This window comes from Chrysemys picta, chromosome 7, assembly GCF_011386835.1.
Source record: "Chrysemys picta bellii isolate R12L10 chromosome 7, ASM1138683v2, whole genome shotgun sequence".
Classification (NCBI taxonomy): domain Eukaryota; kingdom Metazoa; phylum Chordata; order Testudines; family Emydidae; genus Chrysemys; species Chrysemys picta.
This window is the reverse complement of record NC_088797.1, coordinates 60,923,610-60,944,748: the sequence shown is the minus strand read 5'-3', so window position 1 is coordinate 60,944,748 and position 21,139 is coordinate 60,923,610. Positions and strand designations below refer to the sequence as shown.

General features: G+C 43.2%; 1 protein-coding gene across 7 annotated transcripts in view; it reads right to left on the bottom strand.

Moving 5' to 3' along the window:
* Nucleotides 1–724: 724 nt before the first annotated feature.
* MAPK8 (mitogen-activated protein kinase 8) overlaps nt 725–21,139 on the bottom strand; it is a 138,688-nt gene continuing 118,273 nt past the window's right edge. For 5 of the 7 annotated variants that reach the window (XM_008173056.4, XM_005307312.5, XM_065551611.1 and 2 more), the window contains 4 exons: nt 19,857–19,981; nt 18,732–18,795; nt 8,051–8,128; nt 725–5,948 (listed from right to left, as the gene is read on the bottom strand). In XM_008173056.4, the coding sequence (XP_008171278.1) occupies nt 5,803–5,948; nt 8,051–8,128; nt 18,732–18,795; nt 19,857–19,981 (413 nt within the window). In that variant the 3' untranslated portion in view covers nt 725–5,802. Of the gene's footprint in view, nt 5,954–8,050; nt 8,129–18,731; nt 18,796–19,856; nt 19,982–21,139 lie in introns of all 7 variants that reach the window. The other 2 variants (XM_065551614.1, XM_024109687.3) reach the window with 1 other exon arrangement.

Below are 21,139 nucleotides of genomic sequence, written 5' to 3'. Positions count from 1 at the left end.
GAGCAGTAGGGAAGCCCCAGGAAGCCTGTTAGAGGTGGTGGCAGGTGGAGGGAGCAGGGACCCAAAGACCCTTACCGCACTCTCCAGCATCGGGGTCTGTGTTGTGTCCAGTGTCCACTCCGGTCAGGAGCATGGCTGCAGGTGCCACCTTCCATCTGCTGCACGGCCATCTTGTGTCACTCCTCTGGAGGAGGAACCAGTTGCCCCCAGAGCCAGCCTTTCAGATCCAATGTCTCCACCCCAGCCCTGACCAGGACACACTGCCTTCTCCCCACTCAACAGGAGACGCTGTTCCCATACAAGACACTTGACAGAGTAGGGTGGAGGAGGAGTTGCAGAAATGCCTTTGGTTCTCTCCCCAGCCAAGTGCAGGGACAGTGCGGCAGAGGGGGAGATGCAGTCTGAGGCCACAGCTGAGCATCAGAGCCTGAATCACACCAGCAGGCAGAACTCTGACCTCCAACACTGGAACTCTCCTCGGGAGAGCAAGGGGAGTGCTGTGAAAGCCAAAACGGGTGGGAGAGGGAGCGGATGGTGCATTCCCCGGTTGCCAGCGACGGACAGGTCTGGCTGTGCACTCAAGCAGGCTGACATACCCACCATGAAAAGAGACTTCTCCCAAACGACTGAGGCAAATACAAATTAAATGGCAACTGTCCTATGAAGTTCACCACATGGTGCTTTAGAGCCCCAGAGCTTCAATGAAGAAACACTAACTACAGAGTGGTCATCAAACAACTTTTTATCCTTTTTTATTTAAAATATCATTATAACCAATTGACATACTAGATAACAATGTATACATTCCAGTGGTGCACATGTAATGACCAATGGCATGGATGATAAAAACCACAATGATCTCAGTATTTCCCCACCAGTGGCTTATTGGGAAGGGGTAGAAAGGAATGGGGAAGGGGAGGGTGGCAAGTGGGAAAGAAAACTAACTGTAATTTTTCCATATTTAAAAGGTGTGTCCTTCCCCTCCACACTTCCCAGGACAGAATGCACTTCAAGGGGGCAGGAGGAGTGATCACGAGAATTCAGCCAGTTTTGCTCAACTTATTACTAAAGTTAAAAGTTTAAGAACTCTCAAAAATAGACTAGATATTGGGCCTACAAAAGTAATTCATCTGTATGCAAAGCTTACCAAGAATTATTCCTTTTGTAAAATGTAAAGGATGGACTGATATTACTAGTAAGTTATTTTTACCTACAAAAAACAGACTACAATAATAAATTCACCAATTTACATCTAACACAATTTTCTGGATGTACATTATTGTACGTGAGCTATATATTACACATGAACATCGTACGGGAAGTATACATGATACATACTTACTGATATTGTCTCAACATTGGCCAATAGGTTGGGCTTTTGAAAAAGGGAAATGTACTTTCTATTTCACATTCAGGGTAGATCCAATAGTGAAGGTTAGCTCTGTTTACTCAAGAAAGCAGAGAAAGTTTGTGTGAGGTAGTTCAATAATAAACTAGTTTCACTTTTAAGCAGTGGGAGTGGAAATGTGTTAACTTTAGTCAAAGAAAATTTCTGTAATGCAGAGAAATGTAAGATGGGGGAAGCCAATAAAATGTCTTACTGAGACTCATTTAAGAGCACTTAAATAAGAGCAATTAAGTGAGCTGGAAAGTTTGAAAAGAGTTACAAATACAACATATTCCTCCATTAAGAACCTCTCTAGCCTTATTGAAAAATGCAGATGACTTCTAATTCATCTCCATTCTCCAGTCTTCCAACTTACTATAACTATGTAGGGAAAAGTAGGTCAACTGAAACATTAACGGGAACATACAATGAGCTAACACAATAAAAGAAACCACTATAAAGCAGGTTAGAAAAATATTCAGATATTGGCAGTCCATCCTGGACTACTTCATTGACTCAAGTCATGAAAACCAGACACAAACTGGAATGTTCTTCCTCCCAAATGTTCTGAATTGACAGTGTCTGAAATATTATGTTTAAGGGACTGTTCATGTGTATTACTAGTATTTTTGATGGTTTATAGTAGTGTATCTAAGTTTGAGATGTGTGCATTGTATGTTTAGTGTGGGACCAGCATAGTCATGTGTAGACCAGAGACTGGCCTGTCAGGTGCTTAGATCTTGCATTCTGACTTGGAATGTGTTCGTCTGGGGGCCAATGCTGCTATTACAAATCTACACATCTAACTTCATCGTTCTACTTACTTGTGTAGTATACCAGTAGAGGGCACTGTCACCATAACTTGTAAAAATCAAGGCTTGCTCTATCCTAAACAAATTCCTTGGCATTTCATAGATAATTTGTACAAGTATTCTTTTGTTTTGTGGGGATTTAAACCATGAAAGCTGCTATCCCATATACAGCAACTCTCTTCTAATTTAGATCCCCAATCTGAAAAAGTTACCCTGGGTCAGAGATTGGGCCTTTTACCCGAATGAGTTAATTGGTGGAGACTGGGCCTAACCATGTTAGCATATAGGGTTATTGAACCAATCAGTATTGTTGTGTGATTTAAATGGACTTCAGCTGACAAACACACAGAAGTTTATATAAGATGAGAAAGATAAAGACAGTCTGGCTCCTTGTGTTGCATTGAGTGAAGTCCTCAACACACAAAACCGGTAGAAGCACAGGCAAAGGCAGTACAAACTTCTTCCACCAGTGTGTTTAACACTGACCTGGAAGGACCCACTTCTAGGAGTTGTCTGTTCAGTCCTGGGACTTGTTGCAACTAGCCAAAAAGTGTGAGAATTCATACAGTTCTTAGGTGGGTGGTGTCCACCTCAATTTACATAGGACATTAGATGTGGGTCACTTTCATTCACTACTAGTCTGGGCTAGACTGCAGCTGGAGTCCTAGAGGTGGAAAAGCTGTGTATCTTTTAGCACGGACTGTTGGGATGGAAACATTATGGAACTATTTATCAAAATAATAAACCAAGTTCAATGATAGCACATCAGAAAGTATAACGTGCATTGGATATTAGACATCTACCTACATAATGTGAGAACAGCAATGGACAGGACAATTCTAGCTAGCCACCCGCTTATTGTCCTTGAAACATAAAATGAATTTCGCTGACTAAAAAGAGAATTCAGACTAGCAAACTGTTGCAATGGCTTAGAACTGCAGAGCTTTAACTTTGCCTGGCTGAGCAGGCTTCACTGGAAATTTGCCAGGAGCCTGCGATGGGCACCTAATTTGCATAAAATACAGACAACAATAATCTGAATACTTATTAGAAAGGTGGGACCCAGGAGGACTATGGGTGCTGGTATGCCCCATTCTGACTGAAGTGGTCTCTTGCTCTCTGAATGGTCTCTTCACTTCCAGTACCTACTGCGGGCAGCACGAGAGAAATCGAAAATGGGGGGGAGGAGGGAGAGGAGCCAATAAATTGTCTTGCTAAAACTCATTTAAGAGCACTTAAATAAGAGCAATTAAGTGAACTGGAATCTAAGATGGGTGCGTGCATACCAGAGATGACTGCCATTCCCGAATTCCGCTAAAACAAGAATGATTGGGGCCAAATTCTGCTCTGTTACACTGACATAAATCAGGAGTAATTTCATTACTTGTAACTGAGTTACTCTGGATGTATACACCAGTGTACCAGAACATTATCTAGGCCTATATAATGATGTTATCCTGTAATACATGACTAAATACAGTTGGCTTTATGTCACAGTTTAAAATTCGATAGACACAAAATAAACTGCCCTGTTGGTCCAAATACAACAAGAAAAAGTATGCTGTGCTCCAATCCCCATCGTGTGGCCTATCAGCTTTTAGGTAACATACAGTTTGGTGGGGTTCTGTAAAAATAATTGCCTTAATAAGTGTGTGTTTTAAAGCTCACTATTGAAATATCTGATTTAAGTGAGAACAGCAAAACTTCACACCATCACTTACCAGTGGTCTAGCCAGGCAACGAAAATACAACTTTGCACTTTAACAACGGACTCTCAGCTTTCTTTGAGACATTACCATTTCTTGCAACCCTTTTTATTGTTTTTAAAAAGTCTAAGTTCTGTTAGATATTGAAAACAGTAAAACATAATTGGGGAAGAAAGTGGGTAAAGGCAATTTTTCCTCTTCCAATTATAAATTTAAAAAGAATATTTATTCTATTTATCCAACAAATTCTAAAGGAACAGACATTGAGCAGCATGTTTCATTCTTGGATGATCTCAATAGCTATATCTATTCATTCTCTTAGGCTTTGTGCCTGGCAAGACTCCTGTGCTTTTCTTTTAAAAGTTCATTTTTGTAGGTGTCACTAATTTAAACCCCTTTTCACATTTTTATTCACTACACAAAATATTTATCTACACAAGGCAATCAATATAGTTTAGGTTCTTGAGAAATCTGCACTTTTCAAAGGAATAAATTCTGGATGATTGTTTTACTCATTCATAAACAAAGTCAGTCAGTTACACACAAATCATTCTGTAAATATAAAATGTAAACAGTTAACATAGTTCTGTAAGGATCAGCACCATTTTACATGACTACTTAGCAACTGATCTACATTTGTTTTTTTTAAAAAGCACTGACAGCTGGGGCTTCAATGCTGAAAGATACTGAATATTCATGGCTTTAAAAGAACCATTTTTAAGATTTCTGCTATGATGGTCTGATAGTTAAGTGAAAGAGAAAAACTATTTATCCAGCACTGCTATTTCCCCCCCATTACCATGGCATATATTGCTCTCAATGCATTAGCTACAGAAATCTTACAACCTGAGGTTCTCCCACCAGTGATTGGTTTACAGGAATAAGTTACTTTGGGTGAAGAAAGAGTGATCAAAAAGCTGGCGGTTTTCCATACATACACCCAACATAGAACTGCTCTATCCTAACACAGAAAATAAGAAGGAAATTAAATGCCAAAGAACCACATGCTATGTGTATGTAGAACTACAGCAACAGGGAAATCTGTAGGCAATCTAGATATCCTGGGTATACCTTGTTCTGTGTGTACAAAAACAGGCTAATAGCTAGTAGAAGTAAACAGTTTATTTGCATTGCAATGTATTATTCACGAAGTATCCTCCTTGAGATCATAAGCTTCAGCATGCCACAGTTCTGCCACCATCTCCTTTTGGCAGGCTGGATACTTCTGCAGCTATAAAGATATGCTTTGCTTTATGTTTATATTGCCTCTCAGATGAGGTGACTTTGCCAAGGGTCATAAACGGTTTCCCTAATGAAATTCACTAACTGCTGCTTTTATTCAATTGTTATAGGCAAGAAGACAGAATTAAAGGATTCTGTGTTCACTGCTACCACTAGAGTAGCTACACCCAAAGCTCTAACAGGTTACAATGTATTATTTTCTCTTGCACATGGGTAAGTGACCAAGCATATAACTTTGAAGGATAATCATGAACAAAACATTTGGAAAAAATTCTAATAAAAAAATTGAAAAACCTATAAAATCTTAAATAATACATGATACGGTAGAGAACATTAATATGTGCTTTGATCAAACAAATCTTACAAATTCAGTAAAAAAAAGATCAGCAGCATAATAGTAAAGCAAATATGCAGATTTTTTAAAAACCATGATAAAATTATCAGGTTTAATATTTTACAGAGTTAATTACAGCAAAAAAAATACATTTTTGTGGCTGCTTTTAACACAACTTACAGTTTAAAATTACAGCACTTTAAAATGAATCCTACAATTATTTTTGAAAAAACACTCAAAAATAATACCACTGATTTTCTTAAAGGTGCCCTATCAATGACTAAAGGACTCCCCTTCCCTCCCCCCTAAAAGACCAAGTAGTCATCTACAGCAGCCCAGAGGTCCAGCGGATGTTTCCAGACTGCTGTCAGTATCGGAGGCCAATGTTGGATCTGTTGACATTGAAGACACATCATTGACAGATGATGATGAAGACGGATGTTGAGAACCATTGATCATTGCTGCACCTGTGCTATGAGAAACAAAACAGCAAATCAGTTGCAGATACAGTTGCATGGTTTAATACTTGCATTGGTATTTCTCGCTCTAAGGGTCATTCGTTTTTCTTGCCACTCAAGAAGCTGCTAAGAGATTTCTTGGAGTCCATTTCAAATAAGATTTGAGGATTTTTTATTTAAGTGAAGGGTTATATCTATGCCAAAAACCATGTGTCTTCCATAACAGGATGCTTGTAAATCTGAGATAAACACTTACAGCTGAGTGCCAAATTCACAAGTGTGGCTGAGAGAGAAAGGAGGTAATGGCAAGGAGTTCTACAGAAGCCTGAGAAGATCTTGAAAAACCCTAAAAGCAGGCTCCTAACTATACACTTAGGCCTAAAAATGGCTGAATTTTCAGAAGTTCTGAGCATTCATCAGCTCCATGACCTCAGTGGGAACGGCTTCATCCTCAATACTTCTGAACTTTGGCTACCTGAGAAAATTGTGGTGTTGGAGTCAGGACTCCTGGTGCTTTACTCACTTTGAAGTGCTCAAGATTACATAGGGAGACAATGGCAGTTATTATCCCACCCTGTGCCATAGAACTCCAACCATGGAAAGGGGGTACTCTAATGACCCAGCTGTATTTTATACAAAAATACAAGAGTGGCTTCTGAAGGCCTTTCTGCACTTTCTTGTTTAGAAACTAGTTATTCAGGCAAACAATACAAGTGAGAAATTTGATCTCAATATTTAGTAGACATTAAATGCAAGTGTTAAAGTATACTTTTATAGTAGCTATGCAGGGATGTAACTTAGTTACAATGAGCATTTTAAAGCAAATTCAAGAGGAAAGAAACTTGGTATATTATAAAGTTACAAGTCCCATGTCTAATCATGAGCTATTGAACTGTGGCAGTAAAGTTACTAAAAAAAATAATGGGATTCCCAAGAGCAGGATACAAAGAAATTAATGTCAGATAGTGAGGAGCTGCTGATGGGAGAGAATACCACAGCCAATAAAAAGGGGTATTTCATGGAGCAGTGTCAGGAGCCCCAAAATTAAAAGGATGGGAACAAGCACTTTGAGCAGCATGCTCATCAGGATCAGCCAAGATTTCAGGAGGGCTTGGTAAAGGCTGCCATCACACTGCAGTTTTCTACATTGGCCAGGTAGGCCCAGGCACTGTTGCTATAAGAGTTTGCAGGCGGAAGACAGATCTAACTGAAATACAAACATGGGCACTAAATACTTTTGAAACTCAGGCCAAGCTTATTTAGGAGGCTAATTTTTGGCATCCACCGTGGAGTGAGCTTGTTGGTTAAATGCCTTTCTCTGATGATGCTCACTGGAACCTCATTAGCTAATCACCCTTTTGGGAGACTCTGATCTAATGGACTGAGCAGAGAGGGTTAGCAACTCTAATTTCTAATCTGAATTCTGCTACTGATGCATTGTGTTACCTTGGCCCAGATGCACTGTATTCCAGCTGTAAAATGGGGGTATTATTTATTTGTATTGTGGTGGCTCCTAAGAGCCTTTGGGTATTCTACATGGCAAGCAGAAACCTGCAACAGCTAGTTTCTAAGCCTGGATCTACAGACTCGGGCTCATGCTACAGTGCTACAGACAGCTGTTTCAGCTTGGGCTGGAGCTCGGGCTGTGAAGCCGAGGTGTGAGTGGGTCCAAGCCCATATGTCTAAACAGCTATTCTTAGCACCATAGCACGAGCCTGAGGCTGTAGACCCAGGCTCTGAGTCTCGCTTCTGAGGGTTTCTGCTTCCCTTGTAGCTATACCTTCAGTCATAGGAAAGAATCCCATTGTGCAAGTTGCTGGACAAACAGAGAAAAAAAAAGACAGTCCCTGCCCCAAAGCCTTGCTTCATGGGGGTGTTGGGAGGATTAGTTAACTAATCGCTATATAGTGCTTTATGTTTCCAAAGCAGAGCACCGGCATCAAATATTATCACTCAGGAAGTGAATTAGCTGAAAGCAACTTCTGCCCAAGTGTTCTTGAAATTCTAGACTCATACTTTGAGCTATATTAACTATTACTCTTGAATCAGCTTTGCGCCTTTCTAGCTTACCACATAGGGCAGGCTTGTACAGTGCTTTTATTGTAACCAACCTAAAGGGGCTGGTTGTCCACGTATAACCCCGTTCTTGGTCCTTTCCTCCAGGTCCATGACCTCCTTGTATATCAACTCTGTAAACATGACAAAAATAGTAGTTATACCAATCCATTACTTCAAACTGATAACGATGAATGCACATCTTATTCAAATTAATATTCCAGTTTCGTAGGCTTATTACTCTTCTGAATTATTTTTAGACAATATTAGACTACAAAGAAGATAGAAAAGAAAGGAACATATTTAGAACTGAAAGTGATGAACCAGTTTCCAGCACCATTCTGCTGCAACTTCAAAGGTTTGGAGCTCACGGAATGCACTGAAATTGCTCACTGCTTGGTAGCTGATTTTGTCCAGGTCGGTTTGAGATGGAGGACTTCGAAGTAGAGCCACAAGGCTGAGGCAATCAATTCACTCAATGTTACGGAGGCTTCCTGCACAGATGAACAGGTCTGATGGAAAAACAAGGAGCGCAGAAGGCCCTATCTAGCTGGAATTAGGATGGCTCAAGGCAACATTTTTGAGAAGAGCTAGTACCCAGCAACACCATGATTCTTCGCTAGACAGGCAGACTGTGTTATATAAGTCCATAACTATCCTCTTGGAAGCACACTTGGGGTTATGTGCAAAGTTGCAAGACAGCTCTGCATCAGAAAGCATAACATTTCTTGAAGAACAAATGTTCCCCCACCCCAACCCCATCACTGATTTTCCCCACTAGTGCAAAATCATGCCATGGCCAACCCTGATGCGCTGATGGTGTTCAGACAACCTAAGTGTTAAATGTTACTGATGCTGGCCTGCCTCTCCCTTCCCAGGTATCTTTGCCTAAAGAATCCTGGATGATAGCTAACCAAGGTATTCTCATCCAATCATTTTTTCTTAGCAGAGGCCTAGCCATAACTTGTTTGAGAGATGCTGGCAGCTAACCCTATTTGAGATGTGTGGACAACCCTTTCCAACAGGAGGCTCAGATATACCCCACTAGCTTTGATCAGCTACAATATCCACAGGCCCAGGTCAGATGAGGGTGGGCACAAGCACACTGGCTGAGACTCACTAAGGGATAGTGGTATGGCTGTACCATCCCGATCTGAATATCACCATAAATATCCAGAAGCCGCTCTGGATCAGATCATCCTTTTCTGTGGCGATTAAAAGCCTCAACAGTCAGCAAGGGGTGCTCTAGGTTGATAAGATGGCTGACCACCCAGAGGAGGTTTTGGTTGGGTAGAACCACTGGCAGAAGAAAAGGACCAATGCCTTAGATTCAAATTGTCAGTGACAGATTAAAAGTGGCAAACTGAAGTGATTTCTGAGTGCAATATGGAGGAAGAGATTGTTTAGGAGCCACTATCAATGGTCAGAGACAACAGACTGGGGTAGCATAGCAACCCAGGTGGCTACCCACACCTGGCACTCGGGCAGGACTGAGATATCGTACTGTGTTTCAAAGAACCCTTGGGAGGTTACTTCAGTCTCCTTGGGAAGCTCATAACTGCACATCTCCTACCTCCAGAGGGAAATGGAAGAACCATGGCCTCAATCATGAGGTGATGGTGATCAAACAACATTAGTGGAGCCTTCCTCTCTAGCCCGACCCCCATGTTGAAGACTATGTCCAGAGTCTAATGGCAAAGGGCTCCAGACTATCTGCGGTAAGCCTGTGGTGGGCACAAGGGCCATACATTCTTATGCTAGCAGGTCAGAGCTGGCATCTGCATGCACAGTGAAATCGTCCAGAGGTGGACCATGAAGCACCCCTCTTACTTTCTTCTCTTTCTGGCAGTAAAGGCTGAACTTTCTCCCAGGTATTTTAAGCACCTAAAAGGATACTAGTCCATTCAATGCATTATATTCACACAGTAAATGCAGCACTTTACACTTTAATGCTTCTCTGGATCCATCTTAATGGATTCTATCACTAATCCTATTAAAAACCCCAAACAACTGAAAATTAACTAGAAATTTGAGGTAAACAAGCAAACTCTGCAAGTAGAAAAACATGGTTCCAAACCTGCCTGCCATGGCAGAGGAACAGGAGATGGTTATGGTGTGGGACCGTCTACATCTTTACTTTGACAGCTGGATCTGCAATATGAAACACAGGGTCAAAGGGCTCAAGAGGCACAGCATGTGACCCGTGTACGGAAGAAAATGCTGGCTGCTCTGAGCTCCTCTGCAAGATATAATTGATAGCGAAGGGACTTTGTGCCTGTTATTCCTCAATGCAAGGCAGGACTACTTTCGCCAAGTCTGTAACCTTAAGCCATCCAAATCCTGTCATATGTTAGATCACAAGGTACAACTGGAGAGGGGGCATGGTTTGGGGGTAGGGTATTCTGGTTATCTGTAAAGAGACTTTTCTAAACAAACAACAAACAAAAACATTTACCTCTGCCTGCTCACCAGTGCAGTGAATGACACAAAATCTAAGAGCAAGAAATCTAGGAGGCAGCAATGAAAGTCCCTTCTTTGTTCTTTCAAGCTTTTAAAACCACAGAGATTCAGTAATGCATTGAAGTCAATTGTCAACAATAGAGGCCTGGATCGAGGACTTCTTTCTACTAAGTTTGCATTCAGTTCTCATCACAAAAGAGTGAGTGGTGTATTTACTGTTACATAACGTATAAATATATATATATATACACACATATGTACAGATACACACACACACACACAAGAGGATAAAAGTGTGACATTTGCTATCCGTTGTTTTCTGATTTAGCAATGAATTTTGATAACTTTTGGAGGAGATACAGAAAAGTGCAGATCTATAAGAGGTAGCTGCCACTTGCTGCGACCATATTCTTTAAAATCCAAGAGATACAAAGTTATTGAGAACAATATCTCAAAACCTACCATAATGTTATCAGTTGTATGATTGAAGTCATAAGGTTAGTATCAACTAGGTAGTATACAGAAACAGCAGATGAAAGTATCTCTGTGTTGCATAGGTTCTGTGAACATACAATGGGTATTGTGCAAAAAAATTCAAGGGTAGAGGCTTTACAGAAGGCTTCATGATCATGCATGCAGGTAACCAAGAAAGAATGTATAGGCTTTAGTTACTGCTCTGGTGCTAGGCCTTGGTATTGCCATAGGTACAGCTAACAAGCTTTCACGCCTGTGTGGGTGCAGACGTTTAACTGAAAAGAAACACTGTCCTACATTTACCTTCTGCAAGTAATGTTATATGTGAGAGAACATGATTTTTGTGACAAACACTAGGCATTTGGGGTACAGGGGTGCTGTGGTATATCGAGAGTCATGGGCTTTGCAAGTCACAGCAATGCTTCTCCGTTTTTTTGTACATTTGGCTCTATATTTGTCTTGTAGTAGAGGGTGGTTTTCAGATATTACTGAAAGTTTTTAAAACAATTTGTTGTAAAACAGATTTGACCTCTTAATTTTCCATGACAAACAACTCAAAAATAATTAATACAGTTTTTTTCCTTCAACTAAAACTGTGACATCTCTACTTTGTGCCATGAAAAGTCATGACTTTCCCCATTTCCCCTCCAATGATAATAGATTAGTCTTATCTACATGGAACCAAAAATCCACCTTTAACAGTAGAAATGTATATCAAATTGAAGCATTTGAAGAAACAGCTGAGGAAGATCTGTAAAACTAAAGGCGGCTGAGCCTCTTTCAGACAGTGCAAGTGATGATAAGAAGTGACTGAAGCAAGGAGAGATTAAAAACCAAATATGGCATGATAGGAGAATATATATATATATGAACTTGGTATTAAGAAGCGAGACTCATATCAGAAGATTAGTCTGGACATAGGCCAATGCTTGTTTCCTTAAAGAGGAAAATGCAAATGAGCACACTAATTTTCCCCTCAGGAGAAATGTAAACGGAAGGCATAAACACCCTAAAGAGGGAGTAGGGTTGATATTCTGGCTACAGGGGAAAGCCTATTTGTATGCTTAGTTTCCTGAGACCTCTCTTGTGGATCACTGGCATTATGGAAAAAACGTCTCTTAGCAGGGAGGCTCAGTTGACGCCCCCCAGTCCCCAGCCTTAGAGATTACTCCTTGCTCAGTCTGCAAAGCTTATTGTTGACACACCACAAGCTGGGCCTGCTCCCCCAGAATCTCAGCATGCTGCCTCTACAGAAAGCAGGGGAGAGGAGCAAGAAAGAGTTCAGGTTTCTCGGGGGTAGGGAGGCCTTAGAAGTGGAGAGTGAATACTTTGCCATTCCTTTTCCAAAGCATTTTTAGAATGGAGAAGTTTTACTACCATAACAGAAGGTCATGAAGCACAATACAGATGTGCACCCAAGCTTAGGAAAGTTACTCCTCTCTGACAACAAGTGTTATCAAGGACTGCAGCTGACTTGCAAGGTCTTGTCTACATTATGGAATTTTAGGGGAAAAAGGTATTCTCAGCAGTTTGCCAACTTTGTTTCATCAGCACTGGTGTTAGTCCTAATGTACATGAGTACAAGTCCAGCAATACTCTAGGCAGCGAGAACGGTCGCTTTCTTTTAAATAAAAAGCTACCATGTTAATTAAAACTTGCTCCTTAGAAGGGTTAACTAACATGTCAGTAAACACACTGGAAGCTGTTGGAACCTTGTCTACTAGAAGATTCCCCTGAGTGCAACTGAATGAAACGTTTACTTACAGTAACTGTGGTTCTTTGACAAGTGACAGACATGATTCCACTTAGATGTGTGTGCGCCTAGGCGTACTGGTAGAGGGGTGGAGTTCACACCTCACGGCAATAGTTTCCTCCGCTGGTTACATGACCACCTCTCAGGGCTGGTCTACACTGGGGGGGAGGGAGGAAGGGGATCGATCTAAGATACGCAACCTCAGCTACGCGAATAGAATAGCTGAAGTCGAAGTATCTAAGTTCGAATTACCTGGGGTCCACACGGTACTGGATCGACGGCCGCGGTTCCCCCGTCGACTGCGCTACCGCCGCTCGCTCTGGTGGAGTTCCGGAGTCGACGGTGAGCGCGTTCGGGGATCGATATATCGCGTCTTAACGAGACGCGATATATTGATCCCGGATAAATCGATTGCTACCCGCCGATACGGCGGGTAGTGAAGACATACCCTCAGTTCCTTCACTCCGAACACCTGGAAATGAGACTCCAGTGCAGAGGGGACAGAGGGTGGGTCATGGAATACACGTCTGCATCACATCTTGAAGAACCACAATTACAGTAAGTAACCATTTCTTCTTCTTCGAGTAGGTGCAGCTGTGTATTCCTCTTAAATGACTCACAAGCAGTACCGTGCTCCAAGAGGCGGGGCTCAAAGTCTACCTAAACAAGGAGTGCAGGACCGCTCTACGGGCTCAACGGGTAGTGATCAATGGCTCCATGTCTACTTGGCAGCCGGTTTCAAGCGGAGTGCCCCAAGGGTCGGTCCTGGGGCCGGTTTTGTTTAATATCTTTATTAATGATCTGGAGGATGGTGTGGACTGCACTCTCAGCAAGTTTGCAGATGACACTAAACTAGGAGGCGTGGTAGATACACTAGAGGGTAGGGATCGGATACAGAGGGACCTAGACAAATTAGAGGATTGGGCCAAAAAAAACCTGATGAGGTTCAACAAGGACAAGTGCAGAGGCCTGCACTTAGGACGGAAGAATCCCATGCACTGCTACAGACTAGGGACCAAATGGCTAGGTAGCAGTTCTGCAGAAAAGGACCTAGGGGTCACAGTGGACGAGAAGCTGGATATGAGTCAACAGTGTGCTCTTGTTGCCAAGAAGGCTAACGGCATTTTGGGCTGTATAAGTAGGGGCATTGCCAGCAGATCGAGGAACGCGATCGTTCCCCTTTATTCGACATTGGTGAGACCTCATCTGGAATACTGTGTCCAGTTTTGGGCCCCACACTACAAGAAGGATGTGGAAAAATTGGAAAGAGTCCAGCGGAGGGCAACAAAAATGATTAGGGGTCTGGAGCACATGACTTATGAGGAGAGGCTGAGGGAACTGGGATTGTTTAGTCTCCAGAAGAGAAGAATGAGGGAGGATTTGATAGCAGCCTTCAACTACCTGAAGGGGGGTTCCAAAGAGGATGGAGCTCGGCTGTTCTCAGTGGTGGCAGATGACAGAACAAGGAGCAATGGTCTCAAGTTGCAGTGGGGGAGGTCCAGGTTGGATATCAGGAAAAACTATTTCACTAGGAGGGTGGTGAAACACTGGAATGCGTTACCTAGGGAGGTGGTGGAGTCTCCTTCCTTGGAGGTTTTTAAGGCCCGGCTTGACAAAGCCCTGGCTGGGATGATTTAGCTGGGAATTGGTCCTGCTTTGAGCAGGGGGTTGGACTAGATGACCTCTTGAGATCCCTTCCAACTCTGATATTCTATGATTCTACCAAAGCTTGCATCCACCCTGGGCTGGAAGATGTGGTTATGGCATAATGCTTCATGCACATATACATCAATGACCACGCAGCAGCCTTGCAAATATCCAATATGGAAACGTCACTGAGGAATGCAATGGATGTTGCTTGCACGCTCGTAGAATGAGCTCGCTCCCGCTCAGGGGGCGAGCCAAAGCTATTTCATGTGCAGGATGTTATCCATTGTCTGTGAAGAAACCGCTTGACCCTTCATGTGGTCTGCATATGACACAAACAGACAAGGGGAAGCATGAAACGGTTAATCCTGTCCAGATAAAAAGCTAACGTATGGAGACACATCTCCTCCGGAGATGAACGCAGCTTCGGAAAGAAAACAGGTAAGTATACCACCTGCTTCAAATGAAATTGAGAAACCATTGTACACTAAAACTTAGGATGTAGTCATACAGTCACTTCATCTTTGGAGAATTGTATATAAGGAGACTCTGCCATCAGAGCCTTCAAGTCTCAACACTCTCCTTACAGATGTTATCGCTACCAGGAATGCAGTTTTCTGACACAAAAGTGGAACAGGAGGTTTGAACGGAGGTCTCATTAAGGCTGCTAGGATGGCGTTAAGGTCCCACAGAGGGACTGGTTCTAGGAATAGAGGATGTAGATGAAGGGGCCTTTGTAAGAATCTTGCTACCATGGCACTGGAGAAGACTGATCTTCCCTGAGCGGGGTGGTGGTGGTGGTGGATGAAATACTGATATTGCTGCCAGATGCACTCTCAATGAACTAAACACAAGCCCCAATGCCTGAAGGTGCAGCAGGTACTCCAGAATGTCCTGGATAGAGGACAGCATTGGCTGGATTCTGTGGGCTAATGACCACACCAAAAATTGTTTCCGCTTGGTTAGATGCAGGGAACTGAGCGCAGGATGCAAGGTGCAGCCATGGTTCTAAGTGAGTAAGTTGGGATGGGGAGGAAGCGGTATGGAAGGCTGAATAGACAGTGTGAGAAGGTCGGAGAACCAGCACTGCCTCGGCCACGCCAGGGCAACGAGAATGACCTTGAGCTTGAGGATGACCTGAGGGATGACTGGGATTGGGAGAAAGGTGTACAGGAGAGCTAACTGCCAGCTGAGGTGGAAAGCGTGGGACAGGGAGCCTGGACTGAGGGCCCCTCAGGAACAGAACAGATGACATTTCCTGTTGTCCTGTGGCGCAAACAAGTCAATTGTAGGATACCACAAGCTCCGAAGGTGACCCAGAGGACATGGTCTTCAGGGACCACTAGTGACATAGGGAAAAAATACCTACTGAGATGGATCCGCAAGATGATTCTGAACTCCGGGTGAGTGAATGGCTATCAGGGTAATGTTTTCCTCAATGCAGAACTGCCATAGCCCAATTGCCTGTAGGCAGAGCAACCTGGAGAGTGCTCCCCCTTGTTTGTTCACATAACACATTGTGACGGTATTGTCAGTAAGCATGTGAGCCACTGAGTCTCTGATACAATCCTGAAAAGTGCGACATGCATTGTAGATGGCCCAAAGCTCCAGCACATTGATATGGACTGAGGCCTCCTCCTCTGGCCACAGCCCCTGTGAGTCCCGCAACCCATCTGGGAGATGTCAGTAACAACTGACCTGGTTGGCGAGGGCTGGACAAAGGGAACACTTTGCCAAACATTCTCTGGATGCTGGTTAGGAATTCGCATCTGTAAGGAAAAGGAGGTGTAAACCTCCCTGCCCAATCGTTTAGAGCCCCTATCCTTGTGTGGCTCTGTTGTTCACTGCAGCTACAACTAGAGAATTTGGTGCTGGCCGGGAGTAAAACCCCTCAGATCCCTGCACAAGAACAAAATAGCACTTTTCCAAGCGCTTAGCTGCAGGTGGTACCGAAGCCGGCGTGCTCCAGAAGGCCATAGCAGATTCAAGGAGCACATCATTGATAGGGAGGGAGACACTTCCAGGGGCAGACGGCTGCAGGCTATCCACTAATTTGTGGCTGTTCGCTTGCAAGAACTCCACTTGGATACTGAGAGAAGCAGCTACAGGTTGCAAAAGGTATCAGTATACCTTAAAATCCTCCAGTACCAAAAGAGGAATGAACCAGGCAGCACAGAATCGTCCAGAGACAAAGATGAGGCCTTTAACTGGGCTAAAGCCAGATCCTGTTCCAGGGGTGATGGATCTGGATGGGATGACTCTGGAGGCTCCGCAGGGAGGAGGAGTGCTGGTGCCTGGGCTGGTGGCAGATCGATGGTCACCACCACAGACATGGCTGGTGATCTCGTCTTTGACTGAGGCAAAGAGTGGGACCTCCGTGACCAAGGAACACCCCACGGATTCCAATGGCATGGATAAGGCATTGGTGGCCAATCGGCGCCGGGCCAGCCACGAGACAAGCGCCAATCCCAGTACTCCATCTAAGGCCCCCGATGCTGGTCAAGCGATGGACAGTGTGTGTGTGTGGGGGGGATAACGACCCTGACTTGGATGCCGAGGAGCCTCAGGATCACTGGAATGAGAGCAGAGCGAGATAAGAGGCAGCGAGTAACCAGTCTGACTTGTCCGTCATCCAGAACGAAGCAGTACCATTGGTCCTGAGCATGCTGGTGCCGGAAGTGGCGTCAATCCCAAAGTCAGCAGCGGTACTGGAGTGCTTGACAGTACCAATTTCAAGGGCAGCGAAAGCTGCCATCGTAACATTTGCAGTGCTGACTGCAAAGGTGCCGAGGAGATTCCCAGTACCGGCTCTTCTTCCACAACTGTGAAAGGGGAACACTGGAGCCTGGTGCCAACTGATCCAAGGTCCAGCGGCTTGTTCAGTCGACAGGGTTATAGATGACAAAGTCCTGGAACAAAGGAAAAGCAGAAGACATGCGGCAGAGGCCAAAACCCAAGTCAATAGTACAGGGTTTCTAACCTCCCTACTCAGTACCAGGGAAGGGTTAGAGGTACCCACGCCATCCTGCACACTGGCACCAACTCTGTGCCAGTCCACACTTTTCCTGGGGGAGATGGAAAAGGTTCTCCAAGACCTGGAGCAGTCTCAATCGGTCTTATGTGACCTTTGTCTCCACGCAGATGATGGGGAATGGCTCCTCTGGTTCTTCAGAGTGGCGCCTGCTCCAGAACACGAAACTTCACTCTTGGAACCGGAGGGTGATCTCTGACCTGATAAGGGCCTTGGTTCTGAAGCAGGCCGCATGGCTTGTTCAAGCAGGTGATGCTTTAGGCAAAGGTCCCGAGCCACTTGAGTCTATTTCTTGAACAATCTGCAGATTACACAACACTCTAACACGGGCCTCGCTGAGACAGCAAGTACCACATGTAGGGATTCCTGGTGGGGATAACTTTCCCACATGAAGGACATTTAACCCCTGTAAGAGTATCACTGAGGAAACTAAACTAATACAACTAACACTAAGCTAATGCTAAGGGTACTACTTACAGTACATATTAGAAGAAAAAACTAAACTAGCTGAAGGGTTGAGGTTAAGACCACACAAAGCTCCCACTCCAGCCACAGGTGGTAAGAAGGAACTGAGGGAGGGTCAGGGCGGCACTCCCTCATGTAGCCAGGGGAAGGGCTATGGCCACGAAGTGTGAATACTGCCCTTCTACGGGTACTGGTAGGCAAATTTCTTGGGCTTTGGTGTGCTGTGTGCACACACAGCAAAGTGGAATACTCAGCTGCATCTACTCGAAGGAGGTGTGGTTTCCCTAGTACAGATATAGCCCAAGTGTAACCAGACCATTTCAGGGTGCATAATTAAGGAATAAAATTATTCCCGAAGCCATGGCTCTATCCCTCAATCACACTTCCAGAAACAGTGCCGAACATGATCTTGTCCTTGGCTACACTTGCAGTTAAATGCCAGGTCAATGCCAGGTCAGCTTCACACACAGCTGACACTATTATCAGCAACAAGTAATTTTCCTAGGATAGAGAAGTGCCAAGGGTGAAAACATGTTCCTTATCTCCTGGAGCAGGACAAGCTTTACTGGCCAGAGACCCAACCATCTTACCTGATGTCTGTATGAACCTGATCTCTGCCATGGAAGAGAACTACCATACCATAATTGTGCCTTTAAGAAGGCTCATTAACTAAACTTAATTAGAATTGGAAGCATGTTATGTGCAAGTCACTTAATGTATGAATTCAGAAGAATCATCTAATCATTAATAATCTAACCTTACCATATACTTAAATGATATGCAAGTTTCTGAGCTGTGAAGGACATTGAAGCTGCTAGTCATTCCAACTTCTTAACAGAACTCCGGTAACACAATATCCTTTATCGGATGGCAAGCCCCAAAGACAAATTTAAAATGTTGTTCTTACCTTTCCATTCTTCTATTGTGTGCTCTCTTTCATCTAACTGCTTGTCTGGTATCTTTGGTGGAGGCTGCAAACAGAATTGACGCATGATAAACAACTCAAACAACTACAGTGAAATGAAAGGGAAAACACACATCACCTAACAGGAAGGCTGTTGTACAAAGAATAGCTTTCAGAATCCCAACCCAATCTTTTAAAAATACAGCGTCATGCCTCACCAGAACTGTTAGAAACATAGTCATCTCATGTCTGGCCACTTTTTTATACTTCATGTGATGTTTCAGATTCCTAGTGATTAATAGTTTTCCTTGCATTATTACAGTTATGTTTGACAAAGGGGGCTAAATGGAGACATTGTACCTAGGTACAGCATCTTCCATGCCTGATTGCCCTTTGGGGGCATTTACTGTCAATAGTTCATTTTCTTCTCTGCCAGCTGTAAATATTCTGTAGAATTCTAGTTGCACCATTTACATGAAATACTGTTTACGATGCTGAAGTGTCTTCTTCAATTCTTACTAGGTCAGAGCCAACTACCTCCTTCTGTTCAGACACTGTTATTTTTCATCTTATTTCAATAAGCCGGAAGTTAATTGTTTAAAAAGTGATATGCTTTTATGTTTTACCTAAATCACATTCACCAGTGGTGATATTTGACAGCACATGCTCCTGCACTGGAGTTTTGCCTCTGGCTCCTATTTTGTTAGTGTTGAGATACTACCAAATTGCCCTAACTAGAAAATACCTTCTTCCTCTTTTCTTGCCCAGGAGTCAATGACTCATATTCTTGTTAAATGTAACAGGTATGCAAAGGCAAATATTTGGTTTAATAAATCCAGGGCCTGATTTTCAGGAGATTTTCAAGTGCTATATTTGCATGTCTTATTTGTAGGTACAATCATTATGATTATGCATAGAAATACAGATGAATTACAACTGCCTGAAATTTTGGCCCCTAGAGAGAAAATTCTAACAAACACATCTACCAATTTCAGCTATAATTCTGACAGCTGCATGTCAGAAATGTAGTGTATTATTATGGCAAGCAATGATATCAATCACCACATTCCAAGTTTGCTTCCTTCAGTAGAGTATCCCACTAACAAGAGACCAAAGCCAAGTACTTACTGCTTCTGCTTCAGATGGATCATACCAGACATTGATGTATGGGTGCTGCAGAGCCTCATCCACAGAGATTCTTTTAGAAGCATCTATAACCAGCATTTTTGATAACAAGTCCCTTGCTTGACTGGCTGCAAGAGTGTGAAATTTTCTATTTAGGTTTATGCTAACAATATGCATTATTACTTTATTCTTGGAGGGGAGGGATAGCTCAGTGGTTTGAGCATTGGCCTGCTAAACCCAGGGTTGTGAGTTCAATCCTTGAGGGGGCCACTTAGGGATCTGGGGCAAAATCAGTACTTGGTCCTGCTAGTGAAGGCAGGGGGCTGGACTCGATGACCTTTCAAGGTCCCTTCCAGTTCTAGGAGATAGGACATCTCCATTAATTTAATGTTTTAAATGTTATGAACAGATACACTTAAAAGGCTTAGCAGAGAGCAGACAAATTACAGTTTTAAGGTCTGCACAGAATTCAGGATTTAGCAAAGCTGATACTACATTAAAAAGCAAAGTCAAAGTAATGAGAAAAACTGGTGAGAGAGTTTTTGAATTTGCATCACATGTAACAAGAACAAAATCTCACATGGAAGAGTAATCAGTACCTGGTCATTGTCCATGCAAAGAAGGCAACATGAGAACTGGACACGTTTTCATGTCTGATAAGTTTTATTGATATATGTATCACCAGTGACTAAATGGATTTATTAGAATGGTAATTTCTGGGAAAAATATCAGAAGCTGGACGGCTACCAGAGGACTAAAAAAACATCCAGGTGATAGAGAACATCAAACAAAGGAAAAAAGAGAAACCTGGTAACTAGAATCTGATAAGAAACTATTCCTTAATATGAAGGATTGCCTCCTGCCCCTCTCCCCAAATAAATCTGTCATCAGATACAGGATGAGTGAATTCAGAGCAACCGAACTGTAGACTGGATTCAAACTGGCTTGCTAATGAGCATTGTGACGTGGAGTGAAAATTGGACTAAATATGAAAAAAGGTTGATAGATTCATAGAGTTTAAGGTCAGAAGGGACCATCATGATCATCTAGTTTGACCTTGTCAAGGCTGAATCCCCACTCTGGCACTTCGAGTGCAGAAGGTGGGGGCCTGCAAGGATTCTAAAAATTAATACTGGGCACTCCAGGCTTGTATTAAACTCCCAAGGTTACAGCTTCTCTCTGACTTGGCTTGGTAAATGCTGACACCACCCAAATGCAAAAAAACCCCTTGGACCCAGGAAGGCATACTTGGGAATTCCTCCCTGTGGGGTACCCTCAAGCCCTTT